We start from the raw sequence: 27,673 nt of genomic DNA, 5'->3' as shown, positions 1-27,673 counted from the left end.
ATGTTGAGGACCCCGGTGTTGGGCAGGAGCCTTTGGAAGTCATCCGATTTCTCCGTCTCTGTCAAGCGGATGTGGGGGACCCCCCGCCGTCATCCGCTGAGGCCGGAGCGAAGGTGCTCACAGGGTCCTTGTGTGCAGAGAAGTCAGACTGATACTGGTAAGTGGGCCCTCAGATTTCCCCAGATGCACTTTGATGTTTGGCTAATTCTGTAGCGTCTTCCAAAATGAGAGGCGTTAGAACCGGCCTGCTGGGGTTCAGGTTCCCGGTCTGTCTCCTTTTCCTGTGGGTGAACTTGGACAATTCCTTTCAGCTCCATTCCGTGGGGCCATCAGGAGGGTGAGACCCTCAGAAGAAGACAGTTAGCAAGTGCCTCCTGGGATGGGTTGTTACTAGGACCATCCAGCCTCCTAGAAATTAGCCCTGCCAACCAGTCCCAGCCAGTCGTTTGAGCTCCAGAACCCCTCAGGCCTAGACCATTCTCAGCAAACGTGCAGTAAACACATTATCCAGGGGCACCTGGGTGGCTCCCTCGGTTAAGCGTCCGACTTTGGCTCAGCTCATGATCTCACGGTTTGTGAGTTCGAGCCCCATGTCGGGCTCTGTGCTGACAGTTCAGAGCCTGGTGCCTGCTTCCGCTTCTGTGTCTCCCTGTCTCTCGGCCCCTCCCCTGCTCATCCTCTGTCTCTCTCTGTCTCTCAATAATAAATAAATGTTAAAAAAAAAATTAAAAAAACAAACAAACACATCATCCAACCAAAGACTGCCCTGGGTCAGCCGCACCCTGACGGCAGGGTCCTTAACATTCTGCGACCTCCCTCATTGTGGGTCTCAGATTTCTCCTCTGTCCAAAAAAAAAAAAAAAAAAAAAAAAAGGCTGGCTGATGAGATCACTCCTGATTTTCATTCCTAAAATATCCACACCGTCCAGGTTGGCCAGTGGGAAGAGCTTGGGCTTCTTCTCAGTGGATCCTGAGTGTGGTCACTCGGGACAAGTGACTCTTGTCAGAGGTGAGAGCGGGGCCGGCTGCTTTCATGCCCCCTGAGCCCCAGTCTCCTTGCCTGTAAAATGGGAGAAGCGCCTGTCTCATTGGGTCATGTAGACACGGAACCACATGCAGAAAGCCCGGTGCACAGTGGGCTCCCAGTGAACGTTCCGGACTCGGACTCGGAGTGGGTGCCCGGGATGGCAGCAAGGTCGGCACCGGGAGCCGGAAGTAAATCGCTGGGCCCTGCCCTGGACCTACCTGTAGACTTCAGACCACACGGAAAGGCGCTCACACCTGACCGGCCTCCGAGCCCAGCTCCCAGAGGCCACCGCTAGGTGTGCTTCAGGGCTCACCTCTGACGCTTTCCTCCACGCACGGGAAACGGGTCCACGCATTCACAAGGCTTCTCACCGAAGCAAACACGGACCCCACTGGACACGTCGATCTGCACCTGGGTGTTCTCGACTCGACTGGAGACATCCTCACAACCGTCCCTTCTTTTACGCTTGGTGTGACCGGGACGGACATCAAGCCCCCTTGACCGGAACTCTGGCCCCGCCACTTCCGGACCCCTCGGCAGGTGCCTTCCCCCCTTGACCCCCGGGAAATCACGGTACTTATCACATGGCGCCGTGGGAGGCAGAGAGGAGGCCGGGGATGGACCGGCCTAGAACGGGGAACCGCGTCCCAGGCACTGACTGTTGTTACTATCACCTTGAGCCATAGCGTCGATACCTCCGTATTGAACCACTTCCTTTTTGGGGAATGTGAGGTGGGCTCCAATCTCTAACTATGACCAACCACATCCTCGCACATCCCCACACCCGTGTGCAGGACAGAGTAACGTTCTGTGTCAACTGGTCTTCAGACTACCTTCAGGGGAACCCCAGGGCTCCACGGCGATTTCAGAACGCCACGTTGGACAGTCTCTTCCGCCCAAGGAAGACTGGAGCTTCCTGAGAGGTGTGTGCCTCATGTTAGCGTCTTGTGCGTCGGTACTTGGCAGAACATTTCCCTTGGGGGATAAAGAGAGTTTGTTACTAAATACACCACCCGCCCCCCCAGTGTATTATCGGGGGCCGGGGGCCGTTCCAGGAGCCCCTGGGATTCTGGAAAGAAGGGATGGAACTTTATGTAGACTGTTTTCTCCTAAACGCGCATAGCTACAGTAAGTTTAATCTGTAAATTTGGCACAGAGGTGAACAACGGGACCGATAATAAAACAGAAAACCGGAACGTCGTAGTCAAGGTAACGTCACCGCGGCCTTACCGCACTATCCTCACTTTGGCGATGACGTGAGGTGATAAAACGCCCAGGCGATGAGGTGAAGCGGGATGAGTGACCGAGCCTTAGGCCATCAGCGACCCGATAGCACGTGAGAAGCGGGATCGTCCGCTGCCCGACTGCGGTTGACCGCCAGCTGCTGAACCGCAGGCAGAGAAACCGCGGGTCAGGGGACCTCTGTGTGACCGAAAGTCGCCGGTGGCTCGGCCGAGAGAGAACACTGACAGCGTTGTAAAATGTTCCAGAGTCATCTCAATCCCACATTCCCTGGCCACGCCCCGGGACCCACGGGAGCTACCTTTCGCCGAGGGAGCGCGTCCCTTCCCCGGGCCGGATTGGTGACATCCGTGCTGGCGGGGGCATCGCACCCTGGCCATGGCAGACAGGGCCCGCGTGGGCAAGTTCTCGGACACGTGAGCTGGCACCTGTGGCTCATGCATCCGCGAGGCTTCCCGGATTTGGCTCAGCCGGGCGGCGGGGCGGGTCCACATCCGTTCAGTGCGTCCTTCCTGGCCCTGAGGCTGGTGCTTGGCCCACGGAGGGAGGTGTTGAGTCAGCGAGAAGGAGATACCGTATTACTTTGATCACTTCCCGTCAGACATCTGCGTCGGCAAAGACCAGACTTACTTTGCTGCGCGGCCCTCGCCCTGGAGGCACACGGCCGCCAGGAACAGGCCCGGGAGCCCGATCAGGATCCAAGCAACCTCACCTCATGGTTCGCGGTCATGAGCAACGCCCTTTCACTGGGGACAGAGACTGTGTGCACGTGGTTGGCAGCCCTGTGTGCAAATGTAACACGTTGGGGGGGGGAGGGGGCACGGACTTCCTGTGACCCCTGTGGGCTGGAGCCCCAGGGTGGGGGTGGGGGGGCACGGACTTCCCGTGACCACACCGTGACGATGACCGCGGATCCAAAGCAGATCAATGCCACGCGGGAAAGCCGGTTTTGGGGGGAGGGTTCAGCGAGGAGAAGAAGCGAAGGCCCCGCGTGCAGGGCCGGGGTTGGGCTGCTGGGCATCTGGCGGCCCCCGGGCTCCGCGTTGGGCCGGTTTCCAGAGACCTGGCTCCTCTGGGGCCCTGTTTGTGACGAGGCCACCTGCCCTGAGGCACCAATCACTCCAGTGGATCAGTGGAGGCCTTCTCTTCCTTCTCTCTACCCCAGGGCACCCCCTCTGGAAGGGCCCCGTCTCTGTGCCGGGGGGCACCCGGCAGTCCCCCATCAACATCCGCTGCAGGGACAGCGTCTACGACCTGCGACTGAAGCCTCTCACGGTCTCCTACGCCGCGGAGAGCTGCCTCTACGTCTGGAACACCGGCTACTTCTTCCAGGTGGAGTTCGACGACTCCACTGAGGGGTCAGGTGAGCTGGGGCCAGGGCCTGTCACAGCCAGGCTACGGGCTGGGCAGAGAAGGGGACCGGGGCTTTGCTGACGCGTGGTGTTTGGGGGCAAAGAACAGAGGCATCTCAGCGTCGCAGGGCAGGGAGGTGACGCTCACTTGAAGGATTATGACGCCCACGCCCGGCACTTGCACGGCTTTGCTGCACATCCTGGGGGCCGGTCGGGAAGAAACGATGTGCCAAGAGAAACGCACATGTACGGCAGGTCACAGAGGAGAGCGGACCAGGTGGGGGAGAGAGGCGCGGTGGGGGCGGGGCCCGCAAGCGGAGGCAGAATGAAATTGTACCAAGGCCGAGGCAGGCCGTCCAGAGCCGGGCCCCTCGCTGGTTCCTGCCCAGAAGACGCCCAGCGGCTGTGAGGCACAGGGGACGGAGCAGGGACTCCGTGAGGTCTGGGAAGCTGCCTTCCACCCCTGCTTTCCATCGGGACTGCTGCCGGATTCCGTCTGGCCTTCCTTCAGCACCTGCCGGTATCGTCGTAAACCCTGTTTATGCCGCACGCCCGTCCTCCTTCTGGGAGCGGGGGTTGTCGCGTGGACGGGCAGAGGGTGCTACGCGGCCAGCCCCCAGTGGAAAACTTTAGGCAGCAGGCCTCTCACCGGCTTCCCTGGTGGACGTGACTTCACACGTGTTGTCACGGCTCAATGCCGGGGGGACCCGGTGTGTCCCGTGTGACTCCACGAGAGAGGGCTCTGGAGGCCGGCGCCTGGTTTCCTCCAGGCAGCGCCGTCTACAGAATGTGCTTGCGTCGTTTCGCTGTAATAAATCTTAGCCACGCGTACGGCTCTACGCTGAGTCTTGGGAGCGCTCGAATCTGGGGACCCCCGGCCCAGCCCCCAGTCCCAGGTCCCTCGTGGGCCAGCCCTCAGCCCATCCCCTTCCACGCACCCAGTCATCTTACTTCCCCATCATCGCCCTGCGAGGACGCCAGGCCCAGGAGGGCAAGACCTCTAGTTTATGCTGAGCGTCACAGGTGCTCAGTAAACTGATGGATGAACCTCGAATGAGGAGTTAAGGGAACAAAGGAGCCTCAATTCTCCCCTCGGGAGTGGGGAGCAGGGCGCCCGCCTCAAAGGCTGTTGGAGGAAGAAACGAGGCCTCGCTCCCGGCGTCGCACGGACCAGCTCCCGAAGCAGGCTGCTGCCACCTGCCCTGGCTGCTGACCTGAGTCCGCCTTCCTGGGTCACCGGCAGCAGGACGCCGGAGCGGGAGCTTGCTCGCGGCCTTGCCCTCGCGCAGGGCGTGCGGAGCCTTCGTTAGAGCCGAGCGTCGGCCCTAGACTGTCAGTCTGCTCCCGCCGTCACCGGGAGGTGTCAGCCCTGCGTCCTGGCTCTGTCCTGACGCTGATTCCGTGTCACCCGGCCTGGAAGTGTGCGAGCGGCCGCAGCCCCCACTCCGGGCACCCTGAGCCACGTGCAGCCCATGTGCCGGCCTTCCGGGGGCCCCGGGAGAGGGGCTGGATGGTGAGCGGAGGCCCAGCCTCAACCGGCCTGCCTCCGATGGACGGAGCGGCTGCGGGGTGGGGGCTTCCCCAGGTTGGTCTTCACCGTGACCCTCGGGCACGCCTCTCACATGGCGTTTGCTGAGGCCGGCAAGGGGGTGGGGGGTGGCAAAATGCCAACTCTGGCCAAGGCGCGCACAGAGGAACTTCTGGGAAGGATGAGATGGGCTCAAAGGAGAGAAGGGGAAGCTGTGTTCTGAGACCCTAGAAAGCACAGGAGCTGCCCGGCATAGCGATGTGTGTGCTCACCTACTCGGTGGGCCGCCTTCTGTGCCCTCGCTGGTCTCTTCCAAGTCCGGATTCCCAAGGAGCAACCAAAATTGAATTTCCAGGTTCAGTGTGGTTTGTACCATTTTAAAAAATTTTTGTGCAGCAACTTCATCGCTTTTGTTTTTTTAAAACACATTTTTTTAATGTTTATCTTTGAGAGACAGAGACAGAGCGTGAGCGGGGGAGGGGCAGAGAGAGAAGAAGACACAGGATCCGAAGCAGGCTCCAGGCTCCGAGCCGTCAGCACAGAGCCCGGCACGGGGCTCAAACCCGTCAACTGTGAGATCATGACCTGAGCTGAAGTCGGACGCTAAACCGACTGAGCCACCCAGGTGCCCCGATTTATTTTGAAGTAAACTCTACCCGCAATGTGGAGCTTGAACTCACGACTCCAAGATCAAGAGCCTCATGCTCTACTGACCGAGGCAGCCAGGTGCCCCTTATGCAGCAAGTTGAAAAGACTGAACAAAGAATAATAGTTCCTGAACTTTCCGTTGCTTGGTTATTAGTTATGTGAATGTAGTAATCATTTTGGGAAAAACAGATATGGTTGTGGATGTGTTCCTCTAGAATTCATACTCCTCCCGTATAATTATATGTGCAGTTATGGGTCTTACTGATATCTACATAGGTTTATTTTCCTTTGAGTCATAAAATACAAAGAGCGTCGAAGGTCACTTAGGAATTCTGCCTGTGTATCGTTAGGATACATTTGACAAAAATTGTTCAGATTCCCAGGGGAAAGGGTGTGGTGGCTGAGCGTGGCACCTCGTCAGTGGCTGGTCAGTGGAGCACCTGTAACGCCGAGTGATAGCCTCACCGAGACCACATGCTCCGGGAAGCAGTGGTCCCAGGGTAAATTGCGATGCTGTTTCTAGAAGGTGGAAGCTTTGCCGCACAGACGAGTGAACATCCTCTTTCAAAAGTACCTCCAGGGGCACCTGGGTGGCTCAGTCGGTTAAGCGTCCGACTTCGGCTCAGGTCACGATCTCGCGGTCCGTGAGTTCGAGCCCCGCGTCGGGCTCCGGGCTGATGGCTCAGAGCCTGGAGCCTGTTTCCGATTCTGTGTCTCCCTCTCTCTCTGCCCCTCCCCCGTTCATGCTCTGTCTCTCTCTGTCTCAAAAATAAATAAACGTTAAAAAAAAAAAGTACCTCCATCCAATGGATAACAGCATGGCCCTAAGCAGACACCACAGCGGACAGCGTCTGTCTCCTCATTCTCCTCAAGGACAGAGGCCCAGAGACGTGGCTCATTCAAGGTCGAGCACAGCGAGTGGAGGGTCAGGTTCAAACCCAGTTCCTGCTGCTTGGAAAGCCCACCGGAGTCACCGCATCCGCTGTTTGCTGGACCCTTCTCCTTGGCAACGCTTTGCTTGCAGAAACTTGAGTACTCCTGAGGATTGCTGAGATGGGTGTTGGCTCCCATTTGACAGATAAGAAAAATGAGGTGCAGAGACGTCCGTGGCCAGAAGTCACAGAGCCCGCACGACGGGATTCTGTGCTCTCCAGAGCAGGGAACTTCACAAGCGTGACCTCTCTCTGGGAAAAATCTGCACCCAACATCCACAGAGGTCGGGCGTGAAGCCAAGGCGCTGGCCCCACGTGGCACATGGGGAGAAGGTCCTGGGCTCGTGGTTAGGTCCCCAGAGAGCCAGCAGCTGCTTAGGGTGCCGGCCAAGCCCACGCCCGACTGCCCTGACAGGCGGAGCGGGGACGTCTCTGTGATGCTTCCAGGGTGAGGTTGTTGCTGTTATTTCTGTATGGGCGTCTTAACAGCACCTGTGACTTGGGCTCTAGATGTTTCTGAACCCCACGGGAGCTCAGGCTCAGGTTCGAGGCTGGAGAACGAGGCTATCACAGGTCGTAATTATCCCCCGAGTCACCGCGCACGGCCTCCTCTTGGTCAAGAATTTCAATCTCTGGAATTTTTACCCCAAGAGTAACTCAGAATTGGGCACGGCCAGCCCCGGCAGCCTCTCTCTGCTTCCGGGATCTGTCCCGGGGCGGGCGTGCGACCCCGGTCAGACCGCTGAGCGCCAGAGCTCCCCTGGGAGGCGTTGGAAGAGAATCCCTTCCCGCCTGTGTTGTGCGGGGGCAGCCGGGAGCCGGGCCCGCCGGTCTTCAGGGGAGAGCAAAGCCAAGAGGGGCGAGGAAACTTGAGGCCTGAGGCCCTTGTCGGAGCCTCTAAATGCAGCTGTGCCTGAGGCCAAAGCAGCCCCCGGACCAATAAATCTCTCTTTTTGCTTAAGTCAGTTTGAGTAATGATAATCCCGCCCCTTGTTTCCCAGAGCCCTAATACAGAAGACCAAAAAAAGTGACCGAGTTGAGAGAGCAGAAACGGAAGGGAGTCACCTGGGAACCGGCCGCCTCCCTCCTTTCGCCTTCTGCTCAAATGCGATGCGGGGGCAGCCTGGGTCCCCGAGGCCCAGGGCCGGGGGGACGCTGCACTTGACCCACAGAGGTGGGCGGTCAGAGCACGGGGCCTGGAGACCCCAGGTGGGTCCTCGGGGAAGCCGAGCCCAGGTGAGCCTGGCCAGCGGCGTGCTGGCAAGGGTTTGGCACCTGGCCCTCTAGGGCTCGGGGGAGGGACCGGAAGCCATTGGCAGCTTTGCCCGCTTGCCCTGGTGTAAATACTCCCGCACGGCCGGCCTCAGTCTCCAACAGTCACTGATCCCAGGCGGGGAGGAGAACTCGGCCATCTCCCAGGGCCCAGTTCCAGTCGGTCCCACGCGTCACTGTCCCAGGCCCTGCCCCCCCCCCCCCCCACAGTCCCTGCTGCCTCTGAGCTCTCGTGGGCTCTCCAAGCGAGGCCTCGTCTGTACTGGCTAAGACCGTTGCACGTGGCAGAGACTCGACTCGGACTGGCCGAAGCGAACAAGGGGAAACGTATCGGCTCAGATCCTGAAAAGTCCGGGTTGTGGCTGAGTCAGGTGGTGGACGGCCCACAGAAGGAGTGGAAGGAATGGAACGGAAGGTGGGAGGAAGCTGAATCCTCCCTGGGGCCCCTGCTCCGCTCTGGTGGGGTCATCCCGGGCCAGAGACACACCTGCCGTTCTGGTTCACCCTCCGGAGTGAGCGGTTTGGAGAGACCGCGCCCCTGCCCCGGCGATCACAGCTCGGCCCCGGGGCTGATCCTCAAAGCCCCGCGTGGCGGCTGGAGCGCACCGCGGTGACGGAGGACGAGCCCGCCCTGCAGCAAGGTGCTGTGCCCAGAAGAGAGGGTGGCCGGGGCTGGGAGGTGCACCCCGAGCTCTCTCCACCGGGCCTGGCATGCTTGCTGTTGACCCTGCACTGACCCCGGCCCACCCGAGTCAGGCGGCCGTCAGCGTTCAAGACCGTTGCGCCCTGATGCAGCCAGGCCTGTGCGTTGACCTGGGCCTGACCCTCACTTTCTGGCTTCGGCACCACCTTCCCAATCTGATCCAAAGGGACTCGCCACCCCCTCCCTCCCCCCCCCGCCACTGCCACAGACCGAAAGAATTATCTGGGTGTCTCTCTCTGGCCATATAAATTACTAGATAATTCCCCCCGTGGCTCGTGTCCACCCAGGCCAATCTGGTTTTACTTTACTTGTCATTTTCCCAAAAACCCAGTTTCCTTTCTCTCTCTCCTCCTCAATTTCACATGCCCCACACCCCACCCCCACCCCCAGCTCGATTCCCAGGCTCTCTCCCTGTTTCCACATTCTCCCGTCCTCTTTGCTCACTGCCACTGGAAATTGGGAACTGCCAGGAGCAAAGGAAATGAAAAACGCAGCTGAAGACTGGAGCCCGTTAAAACACGTTTGCGGCAAGAAAATGAGAAAAAGGAGACAGTCCCACAACTCAAAAAAACACTGGATCGACGGCAAGGAAGTGCCCCACGAGCAGGAAAGGAAGTGAGCGGGGAAGGCACTCGCCGTAGAAGTAATTTTGCAGGATCTGTGATCACCCAGGTCCGGTTACGCAAACAGGTGACCGCCAGAAACTCAGACAGAAACATAACCGGGAGGCCGAGGACATTCTCCGTCAGCGTAGAAGGGTCCAGCAGTTTTTTCCAGAGGGCGAGGAATACTCACGCTTCGAGATTAGCGCCAGCCAGGGATGATGTATGACAGGTGGAGACAGCGGGGCATTCCAAGGGATTGGAGAAGCAGCTGACGGCCCGGGCCCGGGGCCGTGGGGGCTGGTGCAGGGGCGCTGGAGGGAGAGAGCTTCCTGGGAGCAGAGGGAGCGAGGGAGGAAAGTCGGCAAAGGCAGGGCCCGTCATCGGCCTCCTCTCCCCCCACACACACCTCCTCTCCCGGGAAGCCCTCTTGCCCAGTCCCGAAGGGAGATCCTTCTGGAAGGGGTGACAGCGCCCGCCCAGTCTGCCAGATGGGCACTCAGAGGTCGCGAAAGAGACGCGTGTTCAGTGACCCATAGTCGATGCTGCTGCTGGACGTGGCCGGGTGCTCCTCGTGTGGCAAAGCCATGTGCTGAGCGGGGTACAGCTTTTATCCCCTTGGATCCTGGCAATTACCCCCCAAAAATAGAAAGTGTTCCCACACGTGGAGAGGGGACGCCCTTATCCAACATTCAGCCGAGGGCTGTTTTCCAAACCCCACGCCGTGCTCGCCGTCCACAGAAAAGGAGCCAGGGCTCTGCAGCCTCGCAGGGTAGAGCCTGACGCCAGGGAGGCCGGGTGCCCTGCTGCCCTATCCCTGTTCCCACCCCGTGCACCTGTCTAGGGGAGTGTGGGGGGGGGGGGCGGGGAATAGGCCACAGAGGGGAAATCACCTCTGTCCCACAAGCTAGACCTGTGTCCTGTGGGGGGGCCAGGCCCCTGTGCTGCGTCTCTGCCCCCAGAGGCCACACAAGTATTCCTGAAGGTGCAGGGGGAGTACAGCATGGGGGTGAGGGTCCTGCTGTGGGGCAGAAAGAGAGAGAGAGAGAAGCGTGCGGAGGGAGCAGGCCGTCAGCTCTACCAAGTCGCCTAAACTCTCTGATCCTTGGTCCTCTCTGACCCTCAGTCTCCTCCTCTGTAAAGGGAAGGTCCGCCTGGCTCCGGAGGAATTAAGGAGGGCTCTGGGAAGCACTTGGCGCTCTGGGAGCTGAATTAACAATTCGATGATAGTTGTTGCCTTTGTTCAGAATGAAATGACCCAAGCGGGGCTCGGGCCATGTGCGCGTCTAACGTCTTCCACTAGGGGGAGCACGGAGACGGCGGAGAAGCTGCCGCCGGCCAGGCGGGGTCTGGCCTTTTCTGACCACGGGGGACTCCGTGTGACCCACTCAGCTGGCAGAGGGAGAAAATCTGGAACTGCTGGCGGGTCGGCGGCATCCTGACGTGTCAGCTGCCCGTGTGGGGGGTCCCTCACTTGCAAGGACAGTGATGGGCAGTTTGAGGCGTCGGGCGCCAGAGCCGCAGGTACATTAACGCTCCTTCCAACGTCAAAGTGAATTTTAAGTCACTTGTAAAGTGGGGCCAACGACAGCCTTTTATCCCCCAAAGCACAGTTGGTAACCACGGCCAGTGCCAAGAGATCCCAGCTGGGCCCAGGTCCTTGAGCGCGAGGCCACTCACCACTGAGATCAGCACCCAGTGCACACAGCAGGCGCTCAGTGGACATTGGCTCCTCGAGTGGAGGCAGGCCCGCCGAGCGGTGAGGTCTGCAGACTTCACTTCCACCCGTGGGGGCCGTCAGGTGCGAGCCAGAGAAGCTGACTCGAGTCACACAAGCCAAAACGGAGCTGCCTGGGAGAATCCGGGGCTCCCTCCCGGGAAGGCAGGCGGGAGATGGGGCCCGGAGTCGGGTCAGGAACACGGCAGCAGGAACCACTCTGCTATCTCTCTGTCCCCGGCATCGTCCCACTCAGGACCCGAGTCCCGGGGACCTTTCCACCTGCTGCGGGAGGCGAGGCGCCTGCAGGGAGGCGGGAGGTAGTTCCAAGCTTCTGCCCTGGGGGAGGAGGGGACTCCGGGAGGGGGTCCTGGGCCTCACGGAGAGGCGTGTGGCTGCACTGACCACAGTCCCGCCTTGATGGAGCTGAAATGTCCCAGAGCAGTTATCTTGTCCCGCAAATTTGTAGGCGGTCTATCCAGTTCGAGTTCTTTCCACCTTCGTTCCTCATCTATCTGCTGTCTCCTCCCTTGGTCCCTGGGCACGGGTTTTGGGAGGGCAGAGGCAGTCGTTTGTTTGCGGGTCAGGTGGAGTGTGGTTCTCCGGGCTTGCATTCTGTGGGGCTTGGGAACAGATTATGTGCCCAGGGGCCGAGGGGAGCTCCCAGCCAACGTGGCAAGGCTGAGCCCCCGTCTGGTCCAACCCTCCCCGACCACTCCCGTGGGTCCGTCATGGCCTTGCCCTTGGTGTCGAGGGCAGTTGTCTGACAAAACGCTCCACTTAACGGGAATCAACCTGGAAATGGGCCACCTGTCACATCGTAATGCCCAGTGTGGTAGCTGCTCTCCGTCACTGGAATGCCGCTGACCGCTGCTTCTGAGGGGCACCCAGGAATTAATCGTTCTTGCTGTGCCCAAGAAGCTCCGGTTGGACGTCCGCGGCAGAGAGGTCATGCCGTGATCTCTCGGCAAAGTTCCGGTAAGGACTCCGCGAGCCGGTGCAGCCCTGAGGGCCCAAGGCGCCGTCCGCCCTCGCAAGGACATCTCGAGTCGGGACGTACACGGAAAGGTAAATTGGAAAGGTGACCCACGTCAAGGGTGCTGAGTGCAAGCCCCTGCCCGTCCCGCACCCCTCCCCACGCGCCCTCCTCCGGCTGGCGCCCTCCCGGGAACCCTGTGTGGCCCTCAGGGCGGCGGAAGGAGGGGTGTGTGGGACAGAAGGAGATCTCCAAGAGGAAGAGGGCCAGTTGTAGAGAGTATACAGAACGTGAGGCCTGGAGGGGCGTAGGGGGAGGAGGAGGAGGGGAGACCATCTGGGAGGGGATGGGGAGGGGGGAGACCCCTGGGGGGCGGGGAGGAAGAGGAGGGACTTGCGAGGAGCCACGGGGAGGCCTCGGGAGGATGATTTTAGGGCCTTCTGAGCCAGTGGACCCCTGGGACATGTTCGGGAGAGGGGACACTGTCTGGGAAGGGGCTCGAGCCCACACCCAGGCACGTGTCCCCCTTGCACGCCTTCCCGGGAGGACAGTTTGGAGTCAGGCCAGGGCAGTTGAAGAATCAAACACTTGATGGCATTGGGCAAACCCTGCGTGACGCGTCTGCTTTTAAAGACAGGAACACTCGGTCTGTTGACAACAGTGCCCGGCTTGTCCTCTGCCGCACCTGCCCCTTCGCGCCCCGTGCAGACCCCACGCCGCAGCCCCTCGGACTCTCCGTCTGTGCCGCCTCGGTGGCCCGCTCTCTCTCCCTCCCGTCCGCCCTGCCTCTTGTTGCTTTCTGCTTAGAATTGTTCTTTGTCTCCATCCTTAGGGCTCAGAGGAAGCCCCACTTACTCAGGGAGGCCCGCTGTGGTGCTCAGAGTAGGGCCCCAGAGCACCCCCCGTGCCCGCCACGACGCCCCTAACTGCTCGCGCTCACTACGCATTTTCTGACTGCCTGTCCCTGCGGATTCCGAGCTCCAAGAGGACAGGGCCCCATCTGTCTCGTTCCCTCTCGGTCCCCAGTGCTTCGTAGAGGGTGCGGTGCATCGGAGGGCGTCGACTTCTTCTGTGCTTCGGGGGCTGGCCCAGCCCCTTCTAACGGACACTTTCTTAAGTGTGTTTGCCCGTCGAGGTCTGGGGGTCCTCTCTGGGGAGTGACAGTGGCGGCTTCAGGTCTCTGCATATCTCTGCTTTGATGGTGATGATGATGGTGATGATATTTTTAGTAATGACAGCAATACCAGTAATTATAACGGAAAGTGCAACCACCTGTAGAGCCCCTTCTGGGCTCCAGGGGCCGTGTCCGGGGCCGTTGTGTAAGCATTCCTGTATTTGATGCTCACCGTGTGCCCACAAAGTAGGTGTCATTGTCTCGAGATTCAGAGAAACAAAAGAGCCTATGCAAAGGGGGCGCCTGGGCGGCTCAGTCGGTTAAACGTCTGACTTGGGCTCGGGTCACGATCTTGTGTTTTGTGAGTTCGAGCCCCGCGTCGGGCTCTGTGCTGACAGCTCGGGGCCTGGAGCCTGCTTCGGATTCTGTGTCTCCCTCTCTCTCTCTGCCCCTAGCCGCCCCCCTGCCATGCTCTTTCTCTGCCTCTGAAAAATGAATAAACCTTGAAAACAATTTTTAAAAAACCCTAAAACTGGAGCCAATATGTGATGACCTTAGAGCGTAACTACCAGAGAGCAATCTGGATTCCCTTTATGCAGGATCCTAGGGGGTGGGGTTGTGCTGCTGGAGCACGGATAGTGTGCTGGCCGCCAGCTGAGGTTCCCACTTGCTGAGAGAATGACAGAGGTCTTCCTGGTCCAGGGAACACATGCAAACTCTTAGCTCTCGTGTGTCACAGCTTCGGAATGTTCGTTAGATCCCAGGGTGGCACCAAGAACAGGCTGATACTTGGCGATGTTGCGTTATTTTCAGTGTTAACTAATTAGAGCATCTCAAACTTCTCTTGTACTTATTTTAAGCCTTAAAACAGCCGTGCCTGCCAAAAGCCTGCTTATCTTGGTAAAAGCACCGAACTACAAATAGATGGCTATTAAGGGCGACGGCTGTAAGCACCGAGACCATAGCATCTGGGGACAGCAGATTTCAGCATGGGGCCAGCTTCCTCGGGGTGTTTGGAGGGTCTGGCTGCTGCTGGTGTAATTCCCCGATCACGTCTCGATGCCCCTGCCCAGGGAGACAGCTGGGTGCAAAACAGCCCACTGATGCCCAAGTCTGGGGCGTGGGGCCTGGCAAGCGAAAGGCCCCCAGCTCACGAATTAGGCTTGCTCTTTAACGTTGTCTAATTAAAGGTAATTACCCTGACAGTACACTGTCCTTATGAAAAGTCATTTTGAGGTTATTTTATCCAGAGCTGCAGCCGTAAGTTGAGTTCCTAACTTTCCTGGCAGGGAAGGGGGTGGAGTTTGGCTACACAAGCCAAGGGGCTGGACCTTCAGGCAGGCCTGGGCTGGGGTCGCCGGGTGACCTAGGGCGTTCTTGAAAATAGAAATTGTGCTTTCTGGCCTGCTGTTTCACTCTTCCTGAGGTGCACGTAAAGGCCGAAAGGGAGACCAAGCCCTGCGTTGGCCAAACGGCCAGATTCCACGCAGATTCCACGCGTGTCCGCCAGCCTGCCTCAGCATGCCCCGCCCCTCCAGCCCAGGCCCCGCCCCCCAGCCCAGCCCAGGCTATAAACTCTCCTCTGTGTGCGCACACCTCCTTCCCCTCACTTATCTTCTCAGACCAGCTCACCATTTGCTGATCTCCTTGTCTGTGTTTGCATATGACAAGGCTAGGAGGCGCCACAGCCTTCTGGGCTTTGCGTTATGAGCCCGCCTGGTCCCCGGCCCGCCCGGGATAGTGATGTTCATCTACGGGGGGTCAGATGTCAGCATGAAGGAGATACCTGTCCCGGAGGCCCCGCTGAAGAGGACCCTTCTTTTCTGAGGGGGGCCTGAGCCCCAGGATTCCGAAGGGTGGGTTTCCATTTTCATTCCCTTGTGGAAGCAGATAGGCAGGAGGCCACTGGCGGGAGGCTGCTTCGGTGAAGAATTCAGGGGAGAGCGTGAGGCCACGTCCACGGGCGGAGGGTGAGAAAGTCTGAGTCTACAGCTCTTCACGGGCTGAGAAAGGAGTAGTGGGCGTTCCCACAGGCCCCTCCCACCGCAGCGGCTTCCCACCCCCGGCTCTCTGTGGTTCACAACCCGGGAGATTTTTCTACACGGGTGTTTTTGGTGGGATGCACCCTCACCCCTCAGGCTTGCCACCTGGTCACTGATGGGTGTGCTTTGGTGGCACGAGGTCTCTGGCTGGCCAGTGCTGCAAACGCCCCTCGGGCCACGGACACCAGGCGGGAACGAGCACAAAGGTTTCCGCTGCCCGAGTTCGTGGTCCTGTAATTTCCTCAGATCGTGTTTCCTGCTTCGAAGGATCAAGTGGAAAAGGCGTGAGATTTGGTGTGAGATCTGGGCTCAAATCCTAGCTCCCACTGCTGGGATTACTGGCAACCTGCCTCACCTCCCCTAGTAAATGACGATGCGACCCAAAGCTACAAGGGCCAGTGGGCCCGAGCATCATGTCCCCTCCGGGGAAAAAATCATCCCCCTGTGTACTTTCAGCCGCAGAAAATCTCCATTAAAGCCCTGCAATTCGAACCCGCTGGGAGGTTCTCCCATCCATCCTGCCTTCCCGCCTGCGGAGACGCTCCTCACGCTGTGTGTGCCGTGGGCACCTGTACATTCAGACCTCGTGACTTACAGTGTTGTATACGCTTCTTTCTGTGTACTTTTAAAAATTGAGATATCGTTCATGTATGTGTGCTCGGGAGAGTAGATCACCTCGTAAAACCATACAGCCTCTCAACTAAGTGAGACCCTAATGCTGTTCTAGACCAACAACGCTCATTTCCAAGTGAGGAAACACGGCGAGAAGCTCTACGATCTGGTCGAGGGCAGAATCGTGAACAGAATCGGCTCAGTGCTTTCTGCTTCTTACACTTTTTACGGCAAAAACAGGATAGAAAGCACCCCTCGCCAGTAGCCTCTGACACCGTCATAGCATCCGCCACACCACTAAATGTTTTCCCTGCTTTCGCCACGCAGAGGCGTTGATGTGGGTAAGGCCACCCCGGGGATCTGCTGGGGTCTGCAGCCCAGTACCACGTGCTCCCTTCAGTTAAAAGCGAGATGTACAGCCATTACCATCATATCTGCAGCAACTGTTGGTGGAAATCTGCTAGAAAAGTGCAGCCAGAGGCCCGCTAGCCCGGAGGCATTGGATTCCCAGCCCTCTCCCTGGACTCGGGGTGGCGCCCACAATTCCTCAGTTTAGAGCCAGCCTCCCCCCTGAGGGACACTCCCGTCTGTGTCCCTGAGCCTCATGCTAACAGCTGTTGGAGATGCCACGCCGGGGACTCAGGGTGACTTAGAAAACGGTGTTCCCATAAAGTCTGGTCATACGGTGGGACTAGACTGACCATGGGCTGCGTTCAGTTCAGCCTGACGGAGAAGGTAGCCTGTTATATCTCAGGATTTGCTTAGGTGAGCATCCCGCTCATTACGTATTCGTTTTGGTGATGGAATTTAAGCTGCCACTTTTTCATTCAAAAGACATCATTTTTTTTTTTTTTATTAAAGAAAAGTCTGGAAATCTTTGAGGACTGGTGTGCATCTCAGAAATGGCTTTCTTCACCTTCACGGCTGCACCAAACGGGCTTGAGCCCCCTGCCGCCACCTGGTGGCAGAACTGGCCTCTGCATCCACTGTGGCATTTACGTTGAGCCTGTTGTGGGCCAGCTGGGGCTCGGTGACAGGGACAGGGGTGAACAGACAAGGTGCCGCCTCGCACGGGGCCCGCCTTCCAGTTTGTCATTTCAGCAGGACGTCAATCTCTCCAGAGCGAAATTGTGTGACCTCAGTGTAGACACTGAGACAAACCCCGGTCCGACGACAACGGACAAACTAACACACCGGTCTGCTGGTTTCACTTTCCAGGAATCAGCGGCGGCCCCTTGGAAAACCACTACAGGCTAAAGCAGTTCCACTTCCATTGGGGAGCGGTGGACGCGTGGGGCTCGGAGCACACGGTGGATGACCGCGCGTACCCAGCAGAGGTTCGTAGACGCTATCCTAGCACCAAAGACGTGGGTGCTTTCCACGTGCCAGGCTCGCTCGTAGGGCGGCAGAGCAGCCTGGCTGCCCAGAGAAAGGATTCCCGGGGCACGGGACTCCCCGCGCTCACGCTGGACCAGGCCATCCTGCCCGTCCCACCCACACGGCTATCTTGGGGCGAGGGTACTATTCATACTGTCCTCTGACAGAAGGAGAGACGGAGGTGCTGAGTGGCCACGTGACTTGCCAAATCAGCCAGCTGGGATTCAACAACAGAGTCTGTGCCCTTAGCCCGGCATGCAGCCACGTCCGCGCTGCTGGTCGATCGTGGACTAGAAGCTTCCTGTCTCTCAAGGCATTCGGGGCCTCTCCTGAGACCTGAAAATCTTCACGACAGAAATCACCTTCTTGAAACGATGAGACATTTGCAACATCCCCAGATGGGAATCCGTAAAGAAAACGTGTAAGGATAAATGTTAGGAATTGGTTTTCGCGGGTACGGTGGGACGGCGAGCGGTGCCTTTTTGACTCTCCCCAATATTTCGTCACGAAATTTTTCCAACGGTGACTGGCAGGTCGGCACAGGGAGAGCCCGCGAGGTTGCCGCCCAGATCCTACCACGAGCGTTTTGCCCACATTCGCTTCATCACGTGTCCGTCCGCCCACAAACCACCTGACTTCCTGATGCATCTCAGGTCAGGGGCTGTTTTTGTGTTAACTTTTCGCTGCCATCACGGTGGAGGTGATGCTGTCGCTCGAACAGGCCTGGGACCCAGTCAAAGTAAAACATGAAACCCACCTGTGATCCCAGCCCCAGAGGTGACCTCCGGGGACGGTTTATGAACAGGAAGTTACATCTCTGGTTGTAAGTAGACACAACTTGACAAATAACACGGACACGAAGGAGCGGGGCCGGTTCCGTGCTTTTTACGCAGCAAGCCTTCTATCTCGGGAACTGTGTGTCTGCACGTGGTTTTTAATGATCAGCTGACTTAACGGAAGAGGCTGTTGCACAGAAGCAAGAGCAGAGCCTGGGCCCGCCGGGGGCTTTCCCTGAACCGGCCGAGCAGGGGCTGCAGGGCCCTTCCCGGCCAGGCCTCCGGCCCACGTGGGAGCGCCCGTCTCCCGTGGAGGTTTGGAAGGCAAATCCAGTCACTGGTGGGTCCGTGAAGGAAGCAGTTACAGTTGGGGCCTTGGGCCCAGTTGTCTTTGTTTCTGGGAGACTGAACTGGGACAACAGGTAGGGGGGTTCCGGGTGAGCCATGGACGGGCGGGGAGAGCTCACACCGCCCTCGGTGGCCCCGGTGCCTGTGGCTGGGAGCACTGGGGTTAGGTTGGGAGTGAGGGGCCGCCTGGAGCATATGTGGACCCCACACCCTCCACCAGGTGCCCCCAGTCCTGGACTCCAGCGGCTGCGTGGGGAGGGGCTAGTTGACCACGGGAGGCTGGAGGGCTTTCTGGAGTCTGTCGGTGTGGACTTGGTGGTAGGGTCACCGTTCAGAAAGGCCCCCAGCACACCAGGAAATACGTGCCCACGCCCAAGCCCCCTCTTGGGTCTGGGCCAAGCTCAGCATCGGCAGGGCCACAAGCTCTCATCACACGGAAGCCTGGCCAGGCCCCGGCACCCTGCCTCCCGCTGGCCAGCGACCCAGGAAAGCGTCTGTCCCGGACTCGTCCTCTGCCCCTCATTGAAAGCCTTGTCAGTTGGCCAATCTTGATGGCGAAATAGGACTCGGGAAAACCCAGGGAGGGATGTGAAGTAAGGGCATAGACGAAGTTCAAGGGAGGTGACAGACGTAGGAAGAAAATGCGATTGGGACCACATGCTGACATTAAAAATTGTTCGCCGTTCATCTGAAATCCAGATTTCACCGAGCGTCCCGGCAACAGGCAGCCGTCCCGGCACCGATTCCTATGTTACACCGTTCACATCGGCCTCGCCGGGTGGTCTGCCCCGAGTTCGGGAGCTGTGGGCGGCGGGCCCGACTCTGCGGAACGGACGCGCGGGCTGCCCCGGGGAGGCCACGGCCGCCTCGTGTGAACGCGCGTCCTTTCTCCTGGGTTTCAGCTGCACCTGGTTCACTGGAATGCTGCGAAATACCGAAGTTACAAAGAAGCTGTCCTGGGGGAGAGCGGCCTGGCCGTGATAGGCGTGTTCCTACAGGTAATGCTGGGGCGCGGCTCCCCTGGCGGGGCGGGGCGGGTGCGCGGTGGCCAGGAGCTGCCTTTGAAACCCCGTCCGTGGAGAGTGCGGTGTGGCCCCCCTCCCGCCTGCTGCCTCTTCAAAGGAGCCTTTCTCGTCCGCGCCCTGCAGCTGGGGGCCCACCGTGAGCCACTGCAGAAGTTGGTGGAAGTCTTGCCAGAAGTCAAGCATAAGGTAGGCCACGCAGCCTGAAACCAGCGGCTCCAGAATTGGCTTAATTAACGATCGTTTGCAGGAATTAAAGGCCACTTTGGCAGAAGGGGGTGGCGGGGCTGGGGGAGGTCTGAGTCCACTCCTGGGAATGGGACTCACTGGGGCTGATGCCCGCGTCCACGGGGACGTCCACGGGGCCCTGCTCCCCGTGGGCCCCTCCCTCCTCCATACCACGGGGGTGCCGGACTCCCATGTGAGCTTCCCAGAATTCAGGGTTTTGCCATGTTCACCTGCCACGGGCACTATTTGTTACTTAGTATTTTTCCTTACGCTGTCGTTTTTTAAAAATCGTTAGCCTTGTCCCAGGCAATGGCATCTACCAGGGATAACATTTGTTTTAAACCGACTGAAATAAATGCCTAACCGTTAACATTTAAGAGCGTCCATTCGCGGGCCACCCGGCACACTCCTGGGGGGAAACTTAGCACCACCCCATCCCAGCAGAACAGGGACGCCGGGGGACCGGGGGGAGTCTCGCCAGCTCGCCCGCTCGGCCCCCCCCCCCAGCTCCCCGCGTGCACCTTCCTGCACTAAAGCTCAAAAGACAATGACAACATTGCAGCTTTTCTCCAACAACAGCTGTGAAAGGACTTTGATGGAGGGGTGGAAATTCCAAAGAAATGTAGTTTATTTGTTCAGGTACCAAACAAAAGAATTCCGGGACTCGAGGAGTCACGGTGGTCCCTGGACGGATGGGCCCCGACCCGTGGTAACAATGACAAGAGTGGCTCCAGATGAAAGCTGGGGGCCAGCCCTTCCTCGCCGGGTTCACGGGGTCTGTGTGCTCCCCCTTGATGTTGACCTCCGGGCCGGCCTCCTGGGGCCAAGACCAGATCACCCCCCGCTGCCCCGTCCTGCAGCTCAGGAACTCCGCAAGGTCAAGGTGCTGGGAGCCTCGTCTTTCCCGCTGGTCTGCAGCCAGAGTAAGCCCAGGAGGTCTTCCGCGTGCATGGCCCCCCCCCCCCCCCCCCGCACGGCGTGGCCTCCACCTCTTGGTGGGAAAGAGAGGACCTGGCTGGGAGGTGCTGTTTACGCCGGCGTCTGTTCCCTTCCACGGAAGCCCTGGAGCGCGTCTCCCCACGGGCCGACCTAGCGCCTGGTGGGCAAGTCTCACGGGAGACGTGGTGTCAGCAGGGGCCTCATCCGTGGGCCTGACACTCCCCCTGGGCTTTGGCTCCTCCCCTGGGAAATAAGAGTGAGGGTCTAGGGGACAAAAAGCCTGTAGAGCGGGAGCGTGTGTCTCGTGGAGCAGTGAGGGTAACCCCGCCAGACTCCGTGGCCCCGCCTGCAGCCCACGCTGGGGGCCACCGACGTGGCCACTCTTTACATCCGCAGCCTCGGACGCCACCTCTGTGGCGTGCATCCTTTGGGCTTTGACACATGCACGGTCGTGGGTCCTCCCGAAGTTTCAATTAGCAAGGAACAGCGGTGGGTGCACGGGCCGCGGCCCCCGCCCCCCACTCCCGGGGTGGGACAGACTTGCCGCAGCGTCTGGGTTCTGCCACTCTTTACGTGGCTTTGGGAAAGTCACTTCCCACTGTCTTACTTTCTCCTTCGCTGAGGGAGCAGGAGCTCTCGCAGGTGGTCCTGAAACTTGGCGGTAACAGCCTCGGGAGGTGTCCGGCCCGTCAGCACCCTGGGGCGCCTCAGGTCTTGAGGACACAACGCTGAGCGGGAACCTGCTCACAAAGGCGACACAGAATAGGATTCTTTGTAGGAAACGTCCAGAACAGGCAAATCCGTGGAGACAGAAGGCAGATTCGTGGCGGGGGGTGAGGGGAGTTTAGGGTGCGTGATCGCTAAAGAGCATCTACTGGGGTTCTTTGTTTCCTGGGGTCCTTTCTGAGGTGCGGAGAATGTTCTAAAGCTGACCAGTAATGGCCGCACATCACGACCGTGAGTATACGGAACGCCAGAGCCCTGGGAGCTGTAAACGTGTGGGTTCCGGGCTCTGTGAACTGTATTTCAAGTCCACTTTCTTTTTTTAAGTTTTATCCATTTATTTTGAGAGAGGCGGGGAGAGAGAATCCCAAGCAGGCTCCACCCCGTCAGCGCAGAGCCCGACAGAGGGCTCGAACTCACGAACCGTGAGACCGTGACGTGAACCGAAATCAAGAGTCTGATGCTGACCCCACGGAGCCCCCCAGGTGCCCCGCTGCTGCTGTTCCTTACGCGTTAACTAGACTGCTGCTCGCACAGTGCACAGCCAGCACAGCCGGGCAGTGCTAGCCGACGGCAGGGGTGAAGCAGCTCCCATCCTGACCTCCGACATCTTGCCTAAGGGCTCCGTGTCTGACTGGGGGGACTGCAGTTAGGGTACAGCCGGGCCGCCTGGGCCCCAAGCGCCTGTGTCTGACAGCTGGGTGGCGGGGTCTGGACGAGCAGGGAGGTCTCCTTCCCCCGAGGCCGAGCGTGTGTCCTCCCCGTGCCGGGAGACCCTCCCGCAGAGCCGGCCCGGAGCGGGGACCGCAGCAGAGCTGGGCACACAGGGTGCCGGTCAGTGCTGCGCTGCCCCCGGGCCTGCCCCGCCTCTGCAGAGCAGGGTGGGGGCGCTGTACTGGGCCTGCCAAGCCCAGGGACCCCGAGACATCCTACCTTCACCGAGCGACAGCCTGCTCGAGGGCCTCTGGCTGGGGAACCGAGAGGTTCTCCTTCGCACCTGCTCCAGACGCCATGCCGAGCGGCATCCGGACCACAGCCTCGGTGCTCCCACCCCTGCTGGTGGATTTCTTCAGGGGGCCCAGCCCTGGGCGGAAGCAGGGGGGGGGTCCCTGTCTGCGGGCTCCCTGCCCCCCACCTCGTTCCTGATTTTGTTTCTTGCTTGCTCATTCCAGCTGGGAGGTGGGGGGGGGGCGTGAGTTCTGAACAGAGACTCCCGAGCCGGGGACGTGCTGACAGCATCCCCTCGGGCTGCCGCACAGGGAGCTCGGCGCACGGTGGTCGAGGCCAGCTGTCCGGAGAAGGAGGGTCCTGGCGTGAGGGTCAGGGGACGCTGCCTCAAGGGGAAGACCGGGTGTCCCAGAAGGGTAGTATTTTCTGGTGCAGCCACTACGGGAAACAGCCTGGCGGTTCCTCAAGCAATTAAACGCGGAGTTGGCGTGGGATCCAGCGTCTCCGTTTCTGGCTGCTTACCCCCAAATAAGCGCAGAGCAAGGTCTGGGAGAGGCGTCGGCACACCCGTGTCCTCAGCAGCACTTCTCACGGGAGCCGAGGGGCGGAAGCAACTCGGGTGTCCGTTTAGGGGGGCGGACGGGTAAGCAGAGCGTGGGCCGTGCACACGGTGGAATGTTCCTCCGCCTGGAAAGGGAGGGGCTCCTCACACCTGCTACAACGTGGCCGAACCCGGAGGACACTGTGCTCCGTGAAACCGGCCGTCACGCGGGGCAGTCGCGGTGGGGTCCTCCTGACACGAGGCGTCAGTTCCCCGAGACAGAAAGAGGTGGGGGGGGCAGGGGCAGGGGGAGGGGGGCGAGCTGGCGTGTGACGGGCCGCAGTTTGTTTGGGAAGACGGAGAGGTCCCGGAGACGGATTGGGGGGGGGGGGGTGCCATGTGACTGTAGTTAGCGCCACGGAAAGGCACGCTCAGAAGTGGTGAGGGTGGCGAGTTTCAGGTTATGTACGTGGCTTTGCCACAGTTTTTAAAAATGTAATGTTTTCTTCACAGCCAAGGTGTCCAAAACTGAGTAACTTTAAAGGAAAAGTGTAAGCATCGGGCGGGGGTCCCTGCTCTGCACAGGACGGTCACGTTTTCTTGTTACTGCTCCCAAACGTGACCACCACACCCCAACCCCCGTCTTTATCCCGGGAACAAACTTGGGTAAAGATGGGGTGCCATCCCCTTCCTTCCTGCACGCCCCCCGTCTCAGTCTGAGACCTGACGCCGCCTGTGGTCTTGGTCCCCCAGGGGGCGCAGGTGGCCATGGGCCCCTTCCAGCCGTCCTGTCTGCTGCCCGCCTGCCGGGATTACTGGACCTACCCGGGGTCCCTCACCACCCCTCCGCTAACCGAGTCGGTCACCTGGATCATCTTGAAGGAGCCCGTCCAAGTGGCTCGGAACCAGGTGAGTTGTGCCTGACCCAGCATAGCAGGAGGCACTGAACGAACCCACCCCTCTTGCTCTGTGTCCCCAAGATGCTGTGAGTGAGTGTCGTGGGTTTTATTCTCTGGTGTGTGTGTGTGTGTGTGTGTGTGTGTGTGTGTGTGTGTGTGTTAATGTTTATTTTTGAGAGAGAGACAGAGACAGAGCGTGAGCAGGGGAGGGGCAGGGAGAGAGGGAGACACAGAATCCAAAGCAGCTCCAGGCTCCAAGCCGTCAGCACAGAGCCTGACGCGGGGCTCGAGCCCATGAACCGCGAGATCGTGACCTGAGCTGACTGAGCCCCCCAGGCGTCCCTCTCCGGTGTGTTTTGGATATTCTCCCACAAGAAGAATTTTCTGACTGAAACAGAAGCCAGGTTAGATTGAACAGGGGTTCCGTTCTTCTGAGCCCGAGATAATAGTGTGGGAGAGAGACGGGGTGGAGATCGAGAGGCAGGGAGAGAGAGGCAGGGACTACACATAAGGAAACGCTTTTTGGCTCTACCTGATCTCTAGCGGTCTCGAATTCGGACGTGGAGAATATCCCTGATGACGCACGGTTGAGTGGGCTCAAGGCTTGCTCTTCAGTCTCTCGGGCTGAAGTCACTTTACAGGAACGGAAGTGACATTGTAATCGGGACCTGGGTCCTCGCCCCTAATGGGACCTCAGTAGGTATTTTCGGGTGAGCACATTAACCAAGAAAGGAATGTCATCGATGGATTTTGCAAAGCCGTTCAAGAAGAGGGGTCCTTGAAGGAGAAGAGAAGATTTTAGGGTTCATCCTGCTCCCTTGGATGTCCAAACAGTAAACAGTGGAGACTGCAGAACTCTCTCACCTAAAGACGTGATATACGCTGGGAGAAAATTCCGGAAGGACTACATCAGTCAGCTATTGCTACAACAATGCTGCATAACAAAGCGCCCCAAAACTCAATGGCGCAAAACAAGCATTTACTTTTCCTGCGTGCAGGTGGTGGGTGGCCGGGGAGACTCTGTCTTAGGCTGTGGATGGCAGGGTGGTTGGGGTCTGGGTCGGGCCCAGTGTGTCTCATGCTCCCTGGGCCAGTGGCTCCCCAGAGCCGGTCTCCATGGTCCGGACAGACACTCAGAAGACAAGCACACGACCGGGACCAACTGAGGCGCCTGCGGGCATGGCGTCTGCTCGTGTCCCGTCGGCCACAGCGGGTCCCAGCGGGCAAGGCTGAAGCGGACGGGGCAGGGAGGAGGTGAGTGAGCGCCCAGAGCAGTGTCCGGTCTCCCACAGATCCGCCCACACAGTTACTACTGGCCGCCCCAGCATTTCTGCAGCGCGTTCACTTTCTTCCTCTTCCTTTCTCAGCGTTCTTCCCCCCCCTAAAGTAAGTAGATAGATATTACCTGTTTCCATTTTAAAAATCAGAGTGTTTTTTCCTCTGGAAATCTCACGACTGTGGAGACAGGCTGTCTGTGTCGGGCCACCCGGAGTCTGGGGACGACAGACCCGCAGCGAGCTCGCTGCCCCGGCCCCCGCCCCGCCTCGCCAGTCACGCGCAGTCTTTCTGAGGCTCCGGCCTTGCGATTCTGTGACTGTCGTCTCACACGAAAGTCCCGGAAGGACGCCGTTTGCTGTGGGAAGCAGAAGTATCCACTCTTCTCCCAAACCAGAACCGTCAGAGACACAAGGAGGACCCTGGTCACAAGATGGCCCCGCGTCACTCAGGGACTGTAGCCGGAGAGGGTGGGAGGTGGGTGGTGACAAAGAGGACAGTGCCTGCACACTGCTGTCTGGGGGGAGTAGAAACACGATCGTGTTGTAAGACCGGGTGGGGAATGTCACACACCGACGCGGGATGAGAAGCCCCTCACCCTGACCAGGGGACCTGGCGGGGAGGAGCGTGCACCCCCTGGACGGTGGCAGGAGGTCGCCAGCTGGAGGGGAGGAGGAACACAGTGTGTCCGGGAGAGCCAGCGGGCGTGCCCGGGTGGGCGCACTGTGCCTGAGCGCCTGAGCCCGCGGGCTCCGCGCCCCTCGCACCAGGGCGGGGGGGTTGCGGGGGGAGGTCACCAGCCGGCCGTCCAGATCGAGCCTGCTCAATACGCCGTCCCAGCCCCGCTTGTAACTGGACACGCGATTGATTGTCACCGAGCCCCTGAGTATACTCAGAACAAACGAGATGATAAAGAAATGGACGTTTAGCTCCTTAAGAGAGAAATGACTCCAACGTTACGTTGGCAGTTATGTCATATGGATTAGTATATCTAGTATGTTTGTGGGCATGTGGACCTATTCGCCTATGTGCACCTGCGTTTCTGTTGCTGTGTGACAGCCCCAAAAGGTGGCGACTCGAGGAAGCTATAACCACGATTACCTCTCCGAGTTGCCGTGGGTCAGGACGTGCGGGGTTCCGGCTTGGGCTCGCCCGTGGCGTTGTCGTCAGATGCCGTGGGGGGCTGCCGTTGTCTGAAAGCTTCAGTGGGACTGGAAAGCGGCTCCCTCACGTGGCTGGCAAGGTGGTGCTGTCTGTCGGCTGGTGGGGTGGGGGGGAGGGCCTCGGCTCCCCTCCCGGGGGGCTGGTTGGGTGTCCTCACAACATGGCGGCCGGCTTCTCCAGAGCAAGGGACGCGAGAGAGCAAGATAGCTGCAGTGCGTCTTCTGAACCAGCTTGGGAGTCACCTCTGCCGCCTCGTGTTGGTCACGCGGGGCCACCCGGATTCGGTGTGTGGGGGGCGGCTGTGCAAGGCAGGAGGGACGCTCGGGAGCTGGTTCCCGCCGTACCCGCACCCAGCTCACTCTGCTTGCCGTCCGTTCCAGCTGGCCGCCTTTCGCACGCTCCTGTTTTCTGCGCCTGGTGAGGAAGAGAAGGCCATGGTGAACAACTACCGTCCACTTCAAGCCCTGATGAACCGGAAGGTCCGTTCATCCTTCCGGCCTGTGGAAGAGGGCACGAGATTCTAAATGCATTATATCCGAGTCAGCGGGTAGAACTGACTTTTAAAAGAGGAAGTTCTGTGTCCCAAGCTTCACAGTCTGATCAGACCTAACCTCTGACGTTAAAAAGAGAGAAAGAGATCGTTGTCTCAGTCAATGGACTTTTCAGTTGCAAGGAAAAGAAATCACTTCAAAGAAACTTAAGCATGGTGAGGAATGGAAATCTGGGACGCGGGCTATCTTGGGGCCCCGCGGCAGCGCCCTAGCAAGCACCCACTGACTGAGGTCACCCACCCAGCCCCTGGCAGTCTGTGCTTTCTTCTCTCTGCTTCTCCTCACTCATGGCCACCCCGTGCTTCCCGGGCGACGCAGAGACTGGGCCCCACGTGCGTCTTTCCCACCTCCAGATTCCTGGGTTGTGTCAGTGTCCTGGGGCTGCTGCGGCAAATGACCACAAACCAGAGGGGCTAGAACAACAGACATGTGTAGCCCCTCGGTTCTGGAGGCGAGAAGCCCAACATTCCAGGCGCGGGCAGGCCTGGCCCGCCTCCCAGAAGCTGCCCGTCTTCCTCGGCCCACAGCCCCGCCTCCACCTTCAGAGCAAGGGCTGTCCAAGGTGGCTGTTCAGCGCCCGCTGCCGCCTCACGGCCGTTCTGGAAGGCATGTAACGGTTTCTCCCTGTGGGGTTTTGAGTTTTAACTGTGCTGAAACACAATTACGTAAGTGACCGTCTTACCCACATTTAAGCGAACAGTTCTGTGCTGTGCGGTGCCTTCGCGAGGTCGTACAGCCGTCCCCTCCACCCGTCCCCATCTGTACATCTTACAAGACTGGAGCTCTGCCCCTGGGACCCACTGCCCCCTCCCCCAGCCCCTGGCAGCCACCGGTCCGGTGTCCGTCCATCCGTCCGTCCCTGGGATTTTGACGGCTGCAGGAATAAAGTATAAATGGAACCCCACAGTGTCTGTCCTTCTGTGACCGGCTTCCTTCACGGAGCGTGATGCCCACGACGTCCACTCGTCTCAAAGCACGTATCGACTGTTCCTTTAGCAGCCTCCTGATCAATAGTGGTATTTGTGTTTCCGGACCATCACAGATATGTCCCTCCGGTGGGGACGCACCTGTGCGGACGGCCCAGTCTCGGCACCCTCCGACATGCCCTTGCTGGC

The 27,673-nt window shown here is 59.3% G+C and overlaps 1 protein-coding gene across 1 annotated transcript; it reads left to right on the top strand.

The window, feature by feature from the left end:
* CA5A (carbonic anhydrase 5A) lies at positions 1-27,456 on the top strand. The gene is made up of 7 exons (XM_015537797.2): positions 1-157; positions 3,435-3,632; positions 16,986-17,104; positions 19,171-19,266; positions 19,417-19,479; positions 23,423-23,578; positions 26,388-27,456. The coding sequence occupies exons 1-7, from the start codon at positions 1-3 to the stop codon at positions 26,529-26,531; spliced, it is 933 nt and encodes a 310-aa protein (XP_015393283.2). The 3' UTR covers positions 26,532-27,456.
* The last annotated feature ends 217 nt before the right edge of the window (positions 27,457-27,673 follow it).

The sequence above is a fragment of the Panthera tigris genome, chromosome E2, assembly GCF_018350195.1.
Source record: "Panthera tigris isolate Pti1 chromosome E2, P.tigris_Pti1_mat1.1, whole genome shotgun sequence".
In the NCBI taxonomy this organism is placed as follows: Eukaryota; Metazoa; Chordata; class Mammalia; order Carnivora; family Felidae; genus Panthera; species Panthera tigris.
The sequence above is the reverse complement of the archived record's forward strand: the minus strand, read 5'-3'. Positions and strand labels throughout refer to the sequence as shown.